The 19,077-nt window shown below is 37.0% G+C and overlaps 1 protein-coding gene across 8 annotated transcripts in view; it reads left to right on the forward strand.

Annotated features, from left to right (window-relative positions):
* The window catches only part of KLHL32 (kelch like family member 32), a 180,388-nt gene that overhangs the window by 56,242 nt on the left and 105,069 nt on the right, over window positions 1-19,077 (forward strand). For all 8 annotated transcript variants that reach the window (XR_004950742.1, XR_004950743.1, XM_036220168.1 and 5 more), the window contains exon 4: window positions 13,861-13,968. Coding sequence is in view for 5 of the 8 variants with exons in the window: in XM_036220168.1 (XP_036076061.1) it covers window positions 13,861-13,968 (108 nt within the window). In the remaining 3 variants the exon portion in view is untranslated. The remainder of the gene's footprint in view (window positions 1-13,860; window positions 13,969-19,077) is intronic.

Here is a 19,077-nt window from a genome sequence, read left to right on the forward strand (position 1 = left end):
TGACGAGCAGGCCATTGGATCTATGAGTTCTGGATTTTGGGGAAGGGTCCTGTCTGAAGAATAAATTTAGGAGGTATCATCTGTGATGATTAATTTTATTTGTTATGAGGTACCTAGACATTCAGTCAAACATTATTCTGTATCTGTGAAGGTGTTTCTGCATGAGACTAACATTTGAATCAACAGACTGAATAAAGGAGACTGACCTCCCTAATGTGAGTGGGCCTCATACAACCAGTTGAAGGTCTAAATAGAACAAAAGGCTGAATTAAAGACAGTCTCTGCCTGAAAAACCATGAAAAATAACATTATAAGATGGCAGAAATCAGACCAAATATTTTGGTAATCACAATATATCTGAAATGTTCAAAGTCATCCATGGAAAGGCACGAATTCAGATTGATTAAAAATATAAATCTAAGTGTATTTTATTTATAAGAAACATACCACAGAAAATATATTAGATACTAACAAAGAATGTGTAATGATATTAATATGTCACAAACTAGAATTCAGAATGAACAGAATTAGAAAGGACAGAAGTGATATTCTGTAGTAATCTATCAAGAAGGTAATAGTTATGAACCTATATCCATTTTAAAAAGCTTCAAAATATTTTAGGAAAACAATAGGATCATAGGGAGAAACTTACAAATTCTCAGTCATAGTGGGAGATTTTTAATACTCTTTTCCCTGAGACCGGCAGATCCTATAGATTAAAACAAATAATAACGTAGAGGATCTGGATAGCATACATTCTCAACTCACTAGTTAAGCAGGTCATTCTGACCACATAGTAAGTCCACCATAGGGAACTCAATAGAACCAAAAATCGATAACAAAGTTAATCTTATCTCCCATACACTTAAAAAATTTTAAAAAGCACTCTTAATAATTCATGAGTTAAAGAGAAAAATCAAAATTTCACAATATTTAAAACAATACTAAAGCATTGTTCTTAAGATGGGTTTGAAGAAAGACAATTATAGCCTGGGTTCCCTGGGACAAAGACTCTTGAGACAGAGTTTAGTATGAAGAGCCCTTGGAATCAAAACCCATGGAGGGAGGTAAGAATGCAGAATTTAAGAGAAGCTGATCTTCGATGCAAGCCTGACAACAGTCTCAGCTGACTCCATGAGGTATTCTGAAGCTAAAATGCACTTCAGTGTTCTGCCAAGGTGGCTGGGACATTATATTCTTGTACCAATTGGTCTTTGGGTGTGGGCACTCAGGGAAGGGGCATAACCTTGGACAAAGCACTCTTAGCCACTGAGGCAATCCCTGAAGAGGCTGGCTAGTGAAGTCTGTCTTCCCACAGTTCTCCCAGCAGCTGGGAGCACAAAAAATTCTTCATGAAAGAGGCATATCACAATGTCCTTCCTCTCTAAGCCTTGGTACATTTATTTCAAAAGAGAAGAGACTCAGAATAATGACCTATGCTTTCAACTCTAAAAGTTGGAATTATATAATAAACCATAATAAAATATCTTGGAAAAAAGAAAGATAAAAGCATGTCTTTATAAAGTAGCAAGAACAATTTTCTTAATGTTGTCAAATATTTAAAGCTATCTTTTACAATATGAATTATTTAGACAAACTTTGGCCAAATGTATTCAAGAATTGTAAAAAAGTAGGAGAAACAATATATATATAAAAACGATAATTTGAGGGATATAAAAATGAAAAAGATGATATTTAAAGATGAAGAAAGGAAAAATGATTATCAGAGATACCATAAAAACTTAATATAAATAAACTATGAAATTTCGTGAGTAAATTTCTAGGAAAATATAAATGACCAAATTTGGAACAAAGAAGAGAGAAAAATACAAGACACTGGGTAAAAGAATAGTCAAGGTAGCCATATATCTCTTCGTAAAAGCAATAGGCCCACATTTTTTACTTGCTAGTACTACCAACTCTTTACTTAACTGTTTCCCGTGTTACATAAACCTGTTCTAAAGTCTAGAAGAAATGAAAAGCCACACACCTCATTTTACAAGGCTGACATAATTCTATTATCAAAACACAAAGGCAGCAAAAGAAATGAAGACCATATCTCACTTAAGAGCATATGTACAAAAATCGTAAATAAAATATAGCCAAACCAAATGATTTCCAGTTCTCAGTTTTCCTTTTTTTCAACTCATCAGCATATTGATACTTCCTGTTCCTTGAAATACTTTCTTTGCTTGGCATTTGGGTTATCTAGTTTTTTTTCTCACTCCCTAGCTGCTACTTCTCAATAATCATTGCTGGTTTTGCCTTCATCTCCTCATCTTTTGAAAATATGAGTAGCCTGGACCTAGTCCTTGCATTTCACTGTCTACACCAGCTTTCATTATCCTGTCATTCTGTCTAATGACTTTACACACACACACACACGCACGCACGCACGCACGCACACACATATATATTATATAAAATGACGTATTAGTTAGGGTTCTCCATAGAAACAGAACCAATAGGATTTTGTTAAAGAGATTTATTATAAGGAAATGATTCATACAATTATGGAGGCTAACAAGTCCCAAGATCTACACAGTTTAGAAGCTAGAGACTTAAGAGAACCAGTGTGTAGTTTAAGTCTGAAAAGTAAAGGCTCGAGACCCAGGAAGAGCCAATGTTTTCCTTTGTGTTCAAAGGCAGGAAAAAGCCAGTGTTCCAGTTTGAACACAATCAGGCAGAGACTGTCTTTAATTCAGCCTTTTGTTCTATTTAGACCTTCAACTGGTTGTATGAGGCCCACTCACATTAGGGAGGTCAGTCTCCTTTATTCAGTCTGTTGATTCAAATGTTAGTCTCATGCAGAAACACCTTCACAGATACAGAATAATGTTTGACTGAATGTCTAGGTACCTCATAACAAATAAAATTAATCATCACAGATGATACCTCCTAAATTTATTCTTCAGACAGGACCCTTCCCCAAAATCCAGAACTCATAGATCCAATGGCCTGCTCGTCATCTCTACTTGGATGTTTAAGAGCCATCATAATTCCAATGTGTGCAGTTCAAACTTCAGTTTCCCCATAGAAACCTTCTCGTTGTACAATGTTCTCTATTTCAGTTAACAGCAGCTCTATAATTAATGAAGGCCCCAAACCGCTAAGTAATTCTCGACATTAAAACTGCTAGCAAGTCCCATAGCTCTACTTTTGAATATATTCACACTCCAGCCACTTCTTCTATTACTGCCACCCTGGTGCAAGCCGCCGTCATCTTTTGCCTGGAGTTTTGCAGTATCTTCCTTCCTACCGTATCTTCCTATGTCAATCCTCAATCCCTTGGAATCTGTTTCAGTACTGCAGCTCCAGTGATCTTATTGAAAGCAAAACTCAGATTATGTCACTTCTGCTTGGCACCTTCTGATGAATTCTACTTTCACTCAGAGTAAAAAGCCAGTGTCTTAGCCTACTTGATCCTACCTGATTAGGTCCTCCCTCCCTCCACTCCAATCACACTGACTTCCTCGCTTGTTCCTCAGACATGCTTGCCTGCTCTCACCTCAGGGCCTTTGCACAGCTGTTTTCTCTACCTGCATTTCTCATCTCCCTGATACCTCCCTGGCTTACTCCCTTGCCTCTTCAGATCTTTGCTCAAATCCTACTTTCTCAGAAAATAAGACTTTAATTTTTTTGATGATAACCTAATTTTTTAAAAAGACTTTGTTCATGTATTACTTATATAACTAAAAAATAGTAAAGACAATAAGCCACCATTTAGGTTTTTTTTAAGCTTTTGGAGTCATTGGCCCAGTCAGCAAAAGCTCATTCCCCTCTGGGATTTTGGATTATATGTATTCAGCAGTGACAGAGATGTCTGAGCCCATAGATATAGTTGTAAATACAAAACTGTCAGTGACACCTCTTTCAGCTTTCACAAGTAAGAGTGATTTTCATTAAAACAAAATGTTTTTGTCTTTATCCATATAGATCTCTCTGTATAATAGATGGTGTGGGGGTTGGGAGCAAAAGGATGGCTCAGAGACACTGGGTCACTAACTCTGATTTCTTTCCACACATGAGAATTTGGCATTGCTGAGGCTAAAGTTGAGTTAAAAAACAGGAGAGTGATGACTGTACCAACTCTTCAACATAGAACTTCTTAGATTCTTAGTGGTTAGGTACTGTTGGAAAGGAGATTTAAGTGCTGAGTCCAAAAGACTTGTGACTCTGCAGACATTTTACTTTTCTCTGGGATCCAGCTGGCCTGGTCTTACAAGGACCAATCACCTAAAGCCATTAGGGAATTAGGACCTAAGGAAAACTGGACATTATGCTACTCACAAGTTTCAGAGTCTTTGGCTGATTAGTTGTGGACATAACGTGGTTGTGTTTGATCTCTTCCTCTCCACTCGTAACTCTGAAAATACCAGAATCTGGTTTAGGAGAGAGACCTAACATGCAACAATAGACTTTTTTAAGGCAATGGCGACTTTTTTAAAAAAAACCTGCAGAGTTCTAAGGATTTTTTAGAAATTGACAAAAATCACCCACAATTGAAAATGTGCTCAATTGCTCACCTAAGCCATAATCAACTGTTGTCTGAATAGATGTTGGCATTCTGCAACTTGTATGTGATGATTAGTCATTTAGCTAATATCTACCAAGAAGCCTCATGAAAGAGCTTTTAAATTTAGCCAGAAAAAAATAGCACCATTAATGATGGCCTTGACATTCAGCAAAGCCAAATTAAGCAGTCAAACTGACATCTTATAGACAGTCTGTTATAGAGCCTCACACCTGGTGGATGTTCGATAAGCATTAATTGCCTGGCTGACAATGAACAGCTAGCTACACGTTTGCCTTTTATAGAAGCTGCACTGGTGGAATAAATAGGAGAAGGCTGATTTGAGATGTTCTATGGGATAAGATCTTGTGAGCACCAAAAGGTGTGCGGGTTTGGGTTTTTTTTTTTGTTTTTTTTTTAAATAAACTGCCTTCATAATTTCCTTTTAACCGAACACAGTCATTAAAAAAATAGAATTCTCTTTGTCAATTCAAGGCGAAGTACCAGTTCATAGTGGTAATGGTCAGACGTTATTTCCTTTCTAAATGGAAAGCTGAGAGCTTGTAAAGAATCATTATCACATCCCCTTTTAAAATTATTTGCATCAATGCCAGGGAAATCATTAACATTTCAAATCAGATGACTAGTATTTTCATTATTGTGCTGTGAGTGTACTGTGTTTATTATAGTGAATGGAGAATGGTGAACTCTGGTCTGCATTTTATTCTTTCATTTAAACCTATTCACTTCTACTGAATGTAAATACTATGAAGCTAGAAAAATATTTATAATAATAATAGCTAACTTTTTAATCATTTACTCTATGTAGTCATAGTGCTAAGCTCTTTGTATATATTTATTTCTACCACATCTTATTTATGCTTTCAAAATTACAACTTTATACTCTTTTATTTAAATTGCAATTTTACTCATGTTTATTTAATCGCAGCAATACAGTCAACTTTCGCTTCATCTGAAAGAACAGGAACACATGTTTGAAGGATAATAAAGCTGATGAAAATTTCAAACCTTTAGAAATTACATATTGAGCAAGAACAGATGTTTTATGGAAGAGAGCAAGACAGCTGATCACGTGTCTGATACACTGGTGTAAAGAATTATTGGGATCTATAGATATGCCTTGATTCTGTTTATCATTTGTATAAAAAAGTGATTCAAAATGAGTTGACCACGCTGTGGGATGGCTCAGCTGATTGTTAAATCAATTGCTTTTAATTAGCCCATCTGATGTTGATTGGATTTTGGGCTTGCACACCTGGATTCCTGAAAGATTGACTTCCCACTATTCTTTTCATTTAGACACTTTTGGTGCTAAAGTGATGAGAGATTTTCATATCAAATGATTCATATCACTTTTAAAATTATATACGTATATATACATTTTCATGGGTTTAACAGAAGTTCTTTGTCTAGTTACTTTTGAAAGGTGTTTGAACTCTTGTGGGTTATTATTAAACTCCTTTCTCCCCATTTTGTAAGATGTAGAGACTTTGCATGTAGCCTACATGGACAGAACGTCAAATATGTTTGCAAAAAGAGTGAACTTGAACATATGGGATGACCTGAACATTTCATATTAAACTGGTCTGTTCTGCCTTGGATCAGGAAGGTTCCAGTGAAGTGGTTGCTTAGTAACTAATGGAGTTAGAAGAAGCAGTGTGTTAGCTGGGGCCCTTGCCCTCATCTGTGTGTACGCCTAATAATGAGAGAGTGGCTCCAGTGTGTATTGCCTGCCTTTCAGGTGTCAAACCAAAGTGATGAATAAAATGAAATATGAAAGAGAAATTCCACAGCTGGATTGCGATCTTATATTTATAGTCTTACACACCTTATTTTATATTAGTATGTTGAAGAAAAACATATTAAGAGAGGACATTGAAAATAAAGAATTATTGAAATTTGAGTTAAAATTTTAAGAGTGATTGTTAACTTACATTGAGTTTTTAAAGAGTAGAATAGTAAGTGATAATTGAGGTGATTCCACACTATAATCTTTACTATTCTTCCAAAAAGTTCTGTGCAGAAAAGGAGTAAGAAATTTTATGTGAGGATCTAATGAATTCTGAGACAGACATAGCATGTTTTAGTGCTTGTACATATGCATACTTTATGGTTCAGGGCGGGCACATCTGTTATTACACCCATGACAGACATAATAACTAGATCCTGACTACTCACTTGAGACTGGTTTTAGTTGTGATACTTAAAACACACCCAGTGCACCTTTGATGAGCCACATAAGAGCCACTCTGTGTTTTATTCACAGAATTCTCTCTGAATGCCAATCATTTTAATCGACACAGAATCCCTCACTCTGCCTCTGCAGTTCCTCCACCTCCTCTTTTTCTCTTGAGGCTTTCAACCTTTTCTGATATTATTGTCTTCCAAAATTTTTCTTTCTTTATAGCTACTCCTCCTGATTTGTGCAGACTCTATCACATCTGCTCAATCACTCTTTCATGCAGACCCCAAAGTCTGTCTTAGGACAGCTGTCAAAATGCAGGAAATCCAGGTTTGGTATCCTTAAGATGTTAAAAGGCAGGATCGTGCCATTGGCTGCCATATGAGGTCTCTTCTTGGGAAAGTTTCATTCAATTATGGCTTATCAAATATATTCAATAGGAAGAGTAAAAGTGCCATCCCAAACATCTGAAAGGTGTTTAAAGATAAAAGAATACATTTCTTTATGTAAACCCAAGGGATAGAACCATGAGCTAGAAAGTAACAAGCACTTGAGGAGTGAGCAGAAGCCAAGGGATCTGAGCGGGTGGTCCAAAGATAAAGCTAGATGCATGGATGCTATTTTTCAGAGTATATAACAATTGACAAGGATAAATACCATATATGGATAACCCGACTTGAGATAGGCAACAGATTTTAGCCTTCATGCTTACTGTTGTGAGCAAGGAAAGCAGCTACCGAAGTAACACCCTTGAACGCATTTGTGTCTTTCCACAATGCCACATTTATTGAGGGGAACCTTCTTGGATAAATCAATCAGGTATCCACACAAGTTAAACACAACACACAAAGGGGGGAAGTACAGAGTCTTACGTGACAGAACAAAGGGATGAAAGTCCTTAGTGTCTCCAAAGCGAGCTCTGTTGACTGGCATTGAGGATAGTTTTGCATCAATCCCAGGCCAGCGGCTATCATGGGCAGGTCAGTTTTCTTCGCACACCCATCTGTGATGCTATTGGTTTAGGCTTGAGCATCATCTGTCTCAGGGATCAGCTCCTTATGCTTATTGCCCCCTGCAGATGGGCGCTTATCCAGGACAGTCATGGCTGACGTTTCCGTGATTTTAGGCATTCCAGTGACATCCTAAGGGCATTCCCATTATTAACCAGTTGATGTTACTGTCATGGCTCCCATGGAATCCATTTTATAAAGTCCAAAAAGTCTTCATTTCTTTATGCTTTATAAATTTACTATATCTTTAGCTGAGAAAAATAAAATTTGATTTGTGTTCTTTTTCCATTCCATTCCATTCTCCCCTAAAAGACCCAAGTAGTTGAAATATGGCTGCATCCATGAAGAGGAGAATTCTAAAGAGAAATAGGATAAGCCATAATCATGCTGGTTTTGAAGGGCTCATTATCACCATGAAGTTAATTTAAGAAGCAACTGTGCCAAGAGCAAAACTGTGAAATACAGCTAGATTTTTTGAATAAACAAGTTACATGTTTGAAGATGTTGGGAAAACCAATATGTTTCACAGTTCTTAGGATATAAGATGGTTTTTTTTTTTTTATATGGCTAAGGTAAGGGGAAACTGATATTTTAGAAATACTAATGTTTGCTGTCTAATTATAATTATAGTAATATAATTTTACTGTTTTTGTTTGTCCTGATATTCTATTCTCAAAGAGTATAATTATACTGTTTGAGGAAGAATTAAAACAGCTATAAAACATATAAGGGGGAAAATACCCTCCAACCAGACCATCCCACTCTTTCAGGCCATTAAGCTGCCCAAATGGATTAGATTGTTTTTGCATTTGAGAAATAAAGACGGTAAATAGTCCAATTGCACTGTAGTCAGGACCCTTCTCTCCTTAATATCAGGGAAATGGACTATTGTGGTAAATTGAACAGTCTCATTACCTGAGATTTACTACCCATTCTATATGTGAGATATAACCAAAATGCAATAAAGAATAATGACCGTTAACACTAATTTGAGCCAAATGTGATCTTGTTGATTCGGAAGTTAGCGCAAATCTCTGTAATGCCTCATGGCCATTGTAAACATCACTACTTCTGTAACACTAGGCATAGAAAAGATGTAGGGGATCAGGCTAGATCTGCTGCAGTCATTGCAAGTTGCTCTTTTCAGTGCTTCTTTAAACATGCTTGTTTACTTTTATTTAACTCTGTCGTAAAAGATAAGGGTTGAATGTACCCACTCCAGTTACTTCATATATAAAATCATTTGGATTTCTGATAAAATGGTAATTCACAGTACATCTTGCCCATATCCACACAACTCCAAAGCTACATATAGTTTCCATATAAAAAGACCATATTACACCAACTTTTAAGTGCTTAAAAAAGTCAATCAGCTGTCGTTCTACTTAGCTTTGAAGATGTAGTAGGAATTCCATTGGTCAATTTTTTGGCATAATGCACCAACCTAAAACTGGTTGTAACTCATCGTGTGACTGCATGACAGCTAACGTGATTCAGGGAAACAACTCACGTACTGTGATTTTAGGACTCAATTCGTGTCATTTCTGTGTGAAATACAGGAGCAATGACACATTATAAATCCTCAGCTCTCTCTGTGGTAGGCATTTAAAGTGGATTGTATTCTTACAAACTGGGTTTTCAATTAGAAAGATTTGTGGTGGTGGCAGCACATTATCAGCCAAGAGTGAGCAGTGACAACCGTAAATCTCAGCCTAGACAAGGCTCTCCCAAAGGCAAAATAGTGTGAACCAAGGAAGAGTCTGTGCAGTGCTTTTATGTTTCTAGGCAGAACCTTATCCTATGCTTTGGCAGAATGTTGTGGCATGACAGAGGACATGACCATATGTTTGTAATTTTTCCAAATGAACTAATTTCTATTTAGCTTATGGTAGATACTCTTTAACTTTAGCTATGTTTTAGATCCCAGAAAATTTTTTTTTACGTCAAATAAATTATTTTTGTTTACAACAGTGTAGAATAGCTGGGTTTCATCTGCAGCTGACTTTTTGAAGAGCTTGTCAGTTCGTTCATCTATTTATTGACCTCTATTTATTGCATGCAGACAATGCTAGGGTCTAGGATCTCTAAAGTGAATGAGGAAGATATGAAGCCCACTTTCATGAAGCTTAGTTTGCCTTTTCAAGAAGTTTGACCTCATCACCTCTTTTACTACCAAAGGAGGATTTGTCTTTCCCTATGGGCTCTAGCAGGTTTCTAGACATTGTTTTACAAGCTTGGGCAGCCTGGGCAGCCTGGGAAGCTGGTGTTTCACTGTGTCAGATGGCTGGGTTCTTCCTTACTTTGGTGGAATGCTGTGAGGCTTTTCCTAATTCAGGTGCCTTGTAAGTTTATTGAACCCAAGACATTGACCTTGATTTCATAGTAAACTTTTTTTTGGATCAATTTTATAATTTTTAAAAATTATGATGTGTTAAAGGTGTAATATTAAATTTCTAAAACTATATATTATGCTATCAGAATGGAAGTTATGTGTTTATTGAAATGGTGGTGATGGTTTTTTTTTTTTTTTTTTTTTATGCTAGAGTCTTTCCTTAAAGTAAGGTATAGGAGTATGTGGTGAATACGAAGTCCTGCAGCCAGTCATAGGGATTTTGAATAGGATTGTCATCAGGAAAGTATTTGAAAGGAATGGATTTGGGCAGAGGGCAGGGGGAGAAGAACATTTCTTAGCTTTCATTCCAATTGGGAGCAAAGTGAAACATGAGAGTAGGACAGTGTCGATTAGAATAACAGTTTCTATTTACTAAGCACTTGCTGTGTGCCAGGTATTATGCTTGACTTATTCATCATTGTATCTAAACATCAAAACCCTGTGAGGTTAGTATGATCCTCATTTTACAGATAAGGGGCCTGAGCTTCAGAAAAGTTAACAAATTAGCCAAGATCCCATGTTCAAGGTAAATTGCCCACATGACCAGTAAGTTATAGAGCCAGGATTTGAATCTGGTGTGTCTTCTTGCACAGTCCAAAGCATTAAAAATAAAACAAAGTTTTTGAAAGGCAATTGTTAGAAATACACAGGTAACTCATGTCCATTGTAATGATTGAAATAATACTATGTAAACGGAGTGAAGTTAATAGTCTCTTTCTTCCCTCTTCAGTCATACCCTATAATCTAACCACAGTATTCAATTTGGTGTTCCTTTAGGGCGTATAAAAAATGTTCAAATATATACATACATTATTTAAGGGATCACGTTCTCCCCAACTCTACCTAGCCAAGCTTCAAGTTCAGTAGCTCACAAACCTCTTGCTGCAGATGCCTGTTCTGTGCCAATTACCTTGGTTGCTTTTGAAAGACATCTAGGAAAGCAGGTTAAAAAAACTCCCTTGGCAGCTTGTTCTGTTATTTAACTTTTGCTCTCAGGAACTTTTTCCATTTCATTAACCCAGATAATTCTTCCGCAGTTTGAGTCATTTCTGTCTTGCTCTGCATATGGGGTTGATGGAGAGCAGCTGGTTACCACATCAGGTGCAACTGCAACTTGGAAGATCTGAAGAAAGAAATTAGTGTAGGGAATATTAAAAACTGAAACACTCAATATAATAAAAAGGAGACATTGGAAACAACTGAAATTTGTTATTTTAAAAGTGGCTATAGGAAGTCTAGAGAAAAATTCAGAAGTATTCAAATTAAAAGACTTTTTTTTTATTATGACCTGTGTTTTTAATTTTAAAATTTCAGATCTACAAATACGTAAGCAGAATCCATTTACCATTAAAATGCTCTTATGAGCATTTTTTTATGTATAGCCACACTTGATTTCAAAAACAAAAACAAAAAACTCTAAAACCAAGTCTAGAAACTGGTACTTTAAAGTATCAATCCTTTTAACAAGAGAATTCATAAAAGAAACTTCATTCTATTTATTGTTATCACAAAATAGAAATTTCACCAAGAGCTTGCCAGATAGCAGGCATTGTACTGAATACTTTATATTGTACTCCCATCTAATCTTCAACTGAATTTATGAATAGGTATGATTTTTAGCCCTATTTTTCAGATAAGAAAACTGAGTCGGGTTAATATGTTTGTCCTAGTCGCTTGCCAGTGTTCAAACCCAGAATTGTTTGATTTCAAGCTTGCTCTTAACCACTATGCTTCACCAAACCAAAGACTGTGTGACTTCAAATCCAGTGTTTCTAACCTACCACATAGTACCTTAACTTCCAGTGGCAACAATGGGAAGCCAGATCAACTCACTCACTAGCCAGGTTCCCAGGTTACCATATTGACTATCCGCCTTTAACAGCTTCTAAAGGATAGATTTTGATTAGATTTTAAAAGGTTAGATTTTGTTTATTCATGATAAAATTATTTTCTGAAAGTTAAATATATTCTTCATTTCAAATGTGTAGAATTGTGAGGATCAAATATAAATTTATCAAAATGAAAAAATTGCTAAAAGATCAATATTAATATATTAGTAAAACAAAATAGCATATTTTAATATTAAAAAGATTTAGCATAAACTGAAATATTACTGCATAGAACAATGAAATGTGTCAGTGGTGGTGGTGCTTGGTTTTTTGTTTTATTTCTCTGAAGTTAGCCAAACTGCAAAATCTCAAGGGACAGTCCCCTAAAGACTTTTCTTACTTCTGACACCAATTGAAAATTTGAGGCTATTCCTAAAACTATGCTCATGTTCAATAATTTACTATACAGAGTCACAGAACTCACTGAAAGCTTTCGTATGTCTTATTAGAGGGAAAGGATGTAAATTAGAACCAACCAAGAGAGGAGACACAGTGCAGAGTGCAGAGGGCGGAAGGGGACCGCATGTGAAGCTTCTGGTCATCCTCACCTGTGGACTCATTGCATCACCTCCTCCGGGCCATGCTGTGTGTCAGTGTGCACAGAGGACTGGCAACCAGAGAAGCTTGTCCAGGCTTCTGGTATCCAGAGTTTTTACTGGGGCTCAATCACAGACTCCCTGTGTGGCTGATATTTCATCTTCAGCCTCTCCTGGAGGTCAAGTTAATACCATTAGTTTCTAGTTCCTCTGGAGGTCAGAACTGAAATGGCATGGCTCCAGACCCCCATCATAAATCATGTTGCTAGACTGTCAGTGGTAAAGGCCTCCAGACTCACAAAGATACTTCGATCAGGCAGGATATTCCAAGGGCCTAGAGATCACCTTCCAGAAGCCCCGGGCAAAGGCAGAATAAGGTTAATTCTTTCAATACACAGACATATACAATGTAAATAATATATTTTGTCATCAGTAACACAAAATTGAATGTTCTCTTTATACCTTTTAAGTCAAAGTTGTTAAAAGTGTATAAATTAGTGTGGGCTGATTTGTTGTGGGAAGGTTAAATCCATGCATTTGTTTAATTTAGCAAGTTTTCACTTTTTAATATTCGAGTTTCCATTTGACATACTGTCATCCAGTGGAAGAACTGATTTTCAGTAAGTTGGCCATTTGGAGAATTGGTTTCGGGGCAAATTGATTTTCACTGAATAACTTAGATGATGGTTCTCAAATGCAAGTGAGTATCAGAGTCACCTGGGTGACCCATTACAACAACACAGATTGCTGGGCCCCACTCTGAGTTTTTGATTCAGTAGGTCTGACCTGGGCGCCAAGAATTTGGAACAGTTTCCTGGGTGATATTGCCAGTCCAGGGGCCACATATTAAGAATCGCTGGAATAGAGTATTGTGATATGTGGCAGATGAGAGGAATGCGGTGTGTCAGTGAGGTGGAGCAGGAAAAAGGAAGAGAAGTTGGGAGACAAGGGTGCTACTTTCCATGTCCTACTGGCAAGACTGGGAATGCCACACATTTCGTGATAGCAGTGAGACCTCAGGATCAAGAGCAAGTTCAGTGAGTGAGCCTAAACACCATCACCGCAGAGAACGGCTGCGAAAGTTTGAGACTCTGCGTGTGAGGTGTGCGGTGCTGTTTGTGTGTTACTGTACCTGGTTAGACAGCAAAGTGATTTGCAGTGGCTTCTTTGAATGAAGCCTTTTCAGAAGCGTTTCAGAAACCAAAGTCAATCTTTAACTTGTAAAATGTTTTCTTTACTAGTTTCTCTAGGACTTTGTCCTGTTCCCTTGCTTTTCAAGTCCCATAACTGTCTTTTTTCTCTTCTTTCTCACCTCAGGCAATGTTCAGTCTTTGTATGGTGGAAAGTGGAGCTGACGAGGTGAATTTACATGGTGTGACAAGCCTTGGCTTAAAGCAGGCTCTGGAGTTTGCGTACACGGGACAGGTACGGTACAAAATGCCATCTGAGAAGCTGAGCATTTTTAACTGTACCTAACCAGAAGAGATTTTACTCGAAGCATGAAATTTAGTTATTTATCTTGTTATTCATTTTGATGTTTAAAAAAATATTTCACAGCTACTTAATTTTATAACTAAAATGATGGAAAGGTAAGTAAAGCAGTATGATTTTAAATGTGACCCAGGGAATGTAGTATTTTAATCTTAGCTCAGTGGTTTGCTGTTGTAATTTTAATATATTCTGAAGAACTGTTACACGGGAAAGAGTTTACAAGATAACTTGAATTCTCATTGTTATCACTGGAGTTCAGTGACTCAATCTTGGCTTTATTGGCTTAAAAACAAAACCAAAAAAATTATATCAAAGGCTACCTCTGGCATCTTGGCACCCTGTCCTCCACACATATCTCAGAATCAGAGTGTCAAGTACTAGATTAGAATGTGATGGTTTAAAAGCCGAAATTGTTCATCACTAAAATTGTTGTAGGATTTACAGGGATCTCCAGAGAACATCCATTTTTTCTTTTCTTTTCTTTTTTTTTTAATGAAAGCATAATAATGATAACTAATAGAATACAAGAGCCATATCGGTGTACAGCTATTAGAGCTAATCAAAACAAAACTGCATAAAGACAGTATAAATCCATATCTTTGTGGTTCCTAACTAGTTTTATATTAGTGAAAAAATTGTTAGAGCACACAAAGCCTTTTCTTTATAAATTATTTTTAGTTGAAATATAACTGACATGTTTAACATTGTATTAGTTTTAGCTGTACAACATAAAGATTTGATATATATCTGCTGCAAAATGATTATTATAATAAGTTAATTAACATCCATCACCACACATAGTTATATTTTTTTCCTTGTGATGAAAACTTTAATTCTCTCCTCTCATCTTTCAACTACACAATACAATATTGTTAACTATAGTCACCATGATGTACATTACATTCCCAGACTTATTTATCTTATAACTGAAAGTTTGTACCTGTGATTCACTTCACCCATTCCCCACCCCCGTTTTTATTTGAGAACTACTCAGCTAAATCAACGCAGATATGGGCCAGATGTTTATCTTCTTTTTATAAAGTTTTGTTCTTTAATTCTATTTCATTCAATTTATGTTCAGTGCCTTATACACTAAAATCACGGACTCTTCTCTTGACAGGCTCACAACCTGGTGGGGGAAAGAGAAATATATATATATATTCTCACTGTGATGGGAGGTATAGTAGAAACAGAATACAAGACAGTGGAGACAAAAAAGAGGGTGTGGTCAACTGTGGCCATCAACGTAAATCTTCACAGAGAAGGTGGTGTTTGTTGAAGAATGTTGGGAGTTCACTCTTCTACTAAATTTTCTTCTTTAGAGATTTATTAAAATTTATGATATTGCTCATTCTCTCTTGTAGAGCTAGTATAGTTCAAGATATGTTTCATAGACTAATTGAGGCAAGTCTGGCAGCTGAAATGAAAATAGGAGATAGGAAAGGAAAAAAAAAATTATCCATCAAGAAGCAGGTACAAAGAGGAATAGAAAGGAGATGGATAACAAATTTAATGTCAGACCAGCCACATATCTTAAGGCAGATGGTCATTGTTCATAGAGTTGCCAAAAGATATTTCTAATGAGGTGAGTAAATAATGTGTTGTAAGCTTTTTGGTTTACAGATACAAAGAAAGATACCAGCTGTAACCAGCTGTCTATATTTCTCTCTTCACACCTGAATTAGTCACACCTGCATTTGTCCATCTCTAAAGTATGATTGATAACTCATGGCTCACACTTCACTGGCGTGCAATGAGGATGAAATAGCAAATATTGTTTTTTTGATACAGCTACCCAAGTAAATAGTTTCTGTACTTAGCTTCATTAACAGCGAAATGTTTTAAGCTCAGAGGCTATGAGCTGCAGACCACGTTTAAAACATTAGTAAACAAAAGAGCACAAAAAAGCTGAGGTATAACGCTCATGTAGGTACAAGTGGCTGCCTTATTGTTTGCCTTGATTGCTTTGTGGCTTCTTTCACAATATATATAAACTTAATCTGTGGCACAAAGGTCTATGAAACATGAACTGAAAATAGCATAAGGGAAGCTGACTTTTTGAAAGGTGAAAAAAATTGCTTGGGAACAGGAAAGAAGTTTGCAGAAGGGTAGACACAACCCATTGCCTAGGAGTCATATGCTCGTGTTACACTTTTATGAGGAAAAAGCCAGTTGAGAAAATATATATAGGTATCTGATAAGTATTAAAAAAATAAAAGCAAGCCCTAGAGCCAGACCTGGAATTACAGTTATTCTGCCCAGTGACCAATTGCATCCGCAGAGGGGTTACAAGCCTGCAGCACATAGCAATAACTCAGTTGTTCAGATGTTGTGCCGAGAGGACAGGAAGTGTGCCGACATTTCCTGGAACACCTTCTGCAAGAGCCAGAGCACTTCCCTAAAGCACTTTATATGTGCTGGTTAACCTAATTTTCTAGGCAGTTCTGAGGAACACAGGGATCCCACCGCAAGGATGACAAGCCCAAGATCATTCTCCTAGTCTGTATTGACTCAGGGAGTCAAGCCCAGTCCTCTTCATTTCAAATCCATTGTTCTTTCTTAATGTCCTATGTTATTAAGAAAAAGTTAAGTCATATTTTTATGCTTTATTGAAAGAAGCAAGGAAATATGTGGACATTTTAGAGTGAACACTCTTGATGGGTCTCTCAACCTGGGTGCTTTTCAAACACTCAGTTCGCAAGATCTCTGAGTTGCTGCTCTTGTACTCTATATGCGATTATTTTATGCTGCAGAGTGGAAATCAATATAGTGTTTCTTGGAAAACATCCATGGCAGTTTGGTTTCTTAAACACTAAAATGACTTTATAATAAATCTGTTTTCCTTTTAAGAGACAAATACAGATGGCAAAAAGTGAAATTGTAATATACTTAAGAAATTTTAAAAACTAGTTTCTCTTCCTAAGAAATTGATATTAACATTAAACAAAGAGTTTGGAATATAGAAGTGTGAATGAACTCATAGTTCTTCAACTTCTTAATTATTATTTACTATTGTGGACATTCGCTGCTATGTATAATCTTTAGCCATATGGATTTGTAAAAATCTGTGTTAACATTGAATGTATCTACCTATAGTTTCTAGTGACAACTAATTATACCTTTAGTCAGTTGTAGTAAGCATAGTATAAAATGTCGGTATTTTAAGTGTCTGAAAATTGTTGCTGTCTTGAGAGAGAAATTGGAAGTACAGAGTGGGTGTGATGAATGAATGCCGCTAAGTGTAACAAGATGTGTGTGTGTGTTCCTCCTACACACTGCTCTAAAACCTAGCCTTCTTAAAATTGGTCACAGATTTTATCCAGGAAATTTTAAAGAAAAAGGAGATTTTCTACCTAAAGCTAATACACCTGCTGAAAATTCGTGCACTCTTCTTACATATAATAAGGAGCATACACAGGGTGAGCAAGCACACACTTTGCCTTTGTACTAATTAGGCATGTGCCCCAGATACAGCTTGAGCAGAACCCAGGCTGCATGGTGGCTTCCGTGGGTGCCTTTGCACAGTCCTACAGAACAAAACCAGCCATGGAGGGCAAAGAAGCCAGGCTGCTCTGCAAGGCCCTGTTCCAGCCTGGCTCTGGGAGCTAGGTCGGAAGCAAAGGGTATGATGTCAGCTGTCTCTGGGCGGATCTGCCTTGGGGAAGAAAGGACAACATGAACCTAAAAAAACCCCACAAACTACCACATACTCTGGTAGGTAAGAGAACTCTGTTATTTTGGCCTCCTTCAATCTCCTCACTTTCCAACTCTGGCTAGGAATTCATTTGTGTTGCAGATCTGCCCTGAGTAGAAAAGAAGGGGGAAGAAGGGATTCTGATGGAGAAGTTGCCTGGGAGAAGAAATCTTGGTCCAAACTAGACAAGACATCAGCCACCCAGGAGCAAGCAGGTGTTGCTAACAAAGCCCAGCCAGACAGTGAGGAGCAGTTAACACTGAGACCTTTTTATAAAGAGAAGAGTGCTGCTCAGAAGATGAATGACTTCCAACCCCAGAGGTCTTGGAATAAGCCTCTAGGAATTGGAGTTACTCAGCACCAAAAATGGAAGCAAATAGAACTGAGAACCACAATAAAGGGTACTGTTTAGCACTCTGGCTGTGTCGATATCAAGGAACATAAGACTGTATGCCAATTACTGTGCTAAACACCTTCCGTGTTACACCTGATTAACCTTCTCTCACTCTCCAGAGAACTGTCCTGGTCTGTCCCTTGTAGCCTGATGGAGAGATTCCAGAAACCCAGTGGAGAGAGAAACTATGCACCAGATGATGGTGATATTTGTAGTCCTCTTTAAAATTTCCCACCTCCAGGTACTGTTAATTTCTCAGCTGTTAAGCAGCTGTGTCATATCTGGACAACTAAAGAAGAAGGATTCTTTGGTGTCTGTGTTCCTTGCTTTTCTCTTCATTATCCAGTAACTCCAGCCCTTGACTCCTCAACACCATGGAAGAACCCATCTCTGTGGGGAGACCCATCCTAATCACCTTTCCCTGATCCAGAAAAATGCTTCAGTACATTCTTCACAGGCATATTTTGTGTTACCATTAATATTACTATTTTGAAGTCTTTGGAAGTCTAGACAAGTTTGATACTCCGTTAAGTGGAAAAAAAAAAAAGACACCTTTTTAGCTATGACTTTAGTTATGTAAAAGTATTCCTGCAATCAAATTGAAAACTAAAGGAAACTATCCGTTAATTTCCATGCTCTTACATAGTGAAGTTTTTCTTCCTGATTCTCTCTTGATTCCCTAATATGTTCACCTGATTTTTTTTAATCTAACCCTAATAAGGCATACACTGTGGCATTACATTTTGATGATCATTGAAACTATATTTATTCTCTACACAGAATACTTTTCTCTGGAGACCTGAGTGTCAGGCCCAGCAGCAGAATGACAGGAGACTTAATTAGAACTGCTTTTCTATGGACCATGCCTTCAGGGATAGATGTGTCATTGTACATGGAAAAAGTCCCCATCATATTTACTTATAAATATAACCTGGTTGAACTAAATGGTTGACAT

The sequence above is a fragment of the Rousettus aegyptiacus genome, unplaced genomic scaffold, assembly GCF_014176215.1.
Source record: "Rousettus aegyptiacus isolate mRouAeg1 unplaced genomic scaffold, mRouAeg1.p scaffold_m13_p_1, whole genome shotgun sequence".
Classification (NCBI taxonomy): Eukaryota; Metazoa; Chordata; class Mammalia; order Chiroptera; family Pteropodidae; genus Rousettus; species Rousettus aegyptiacus.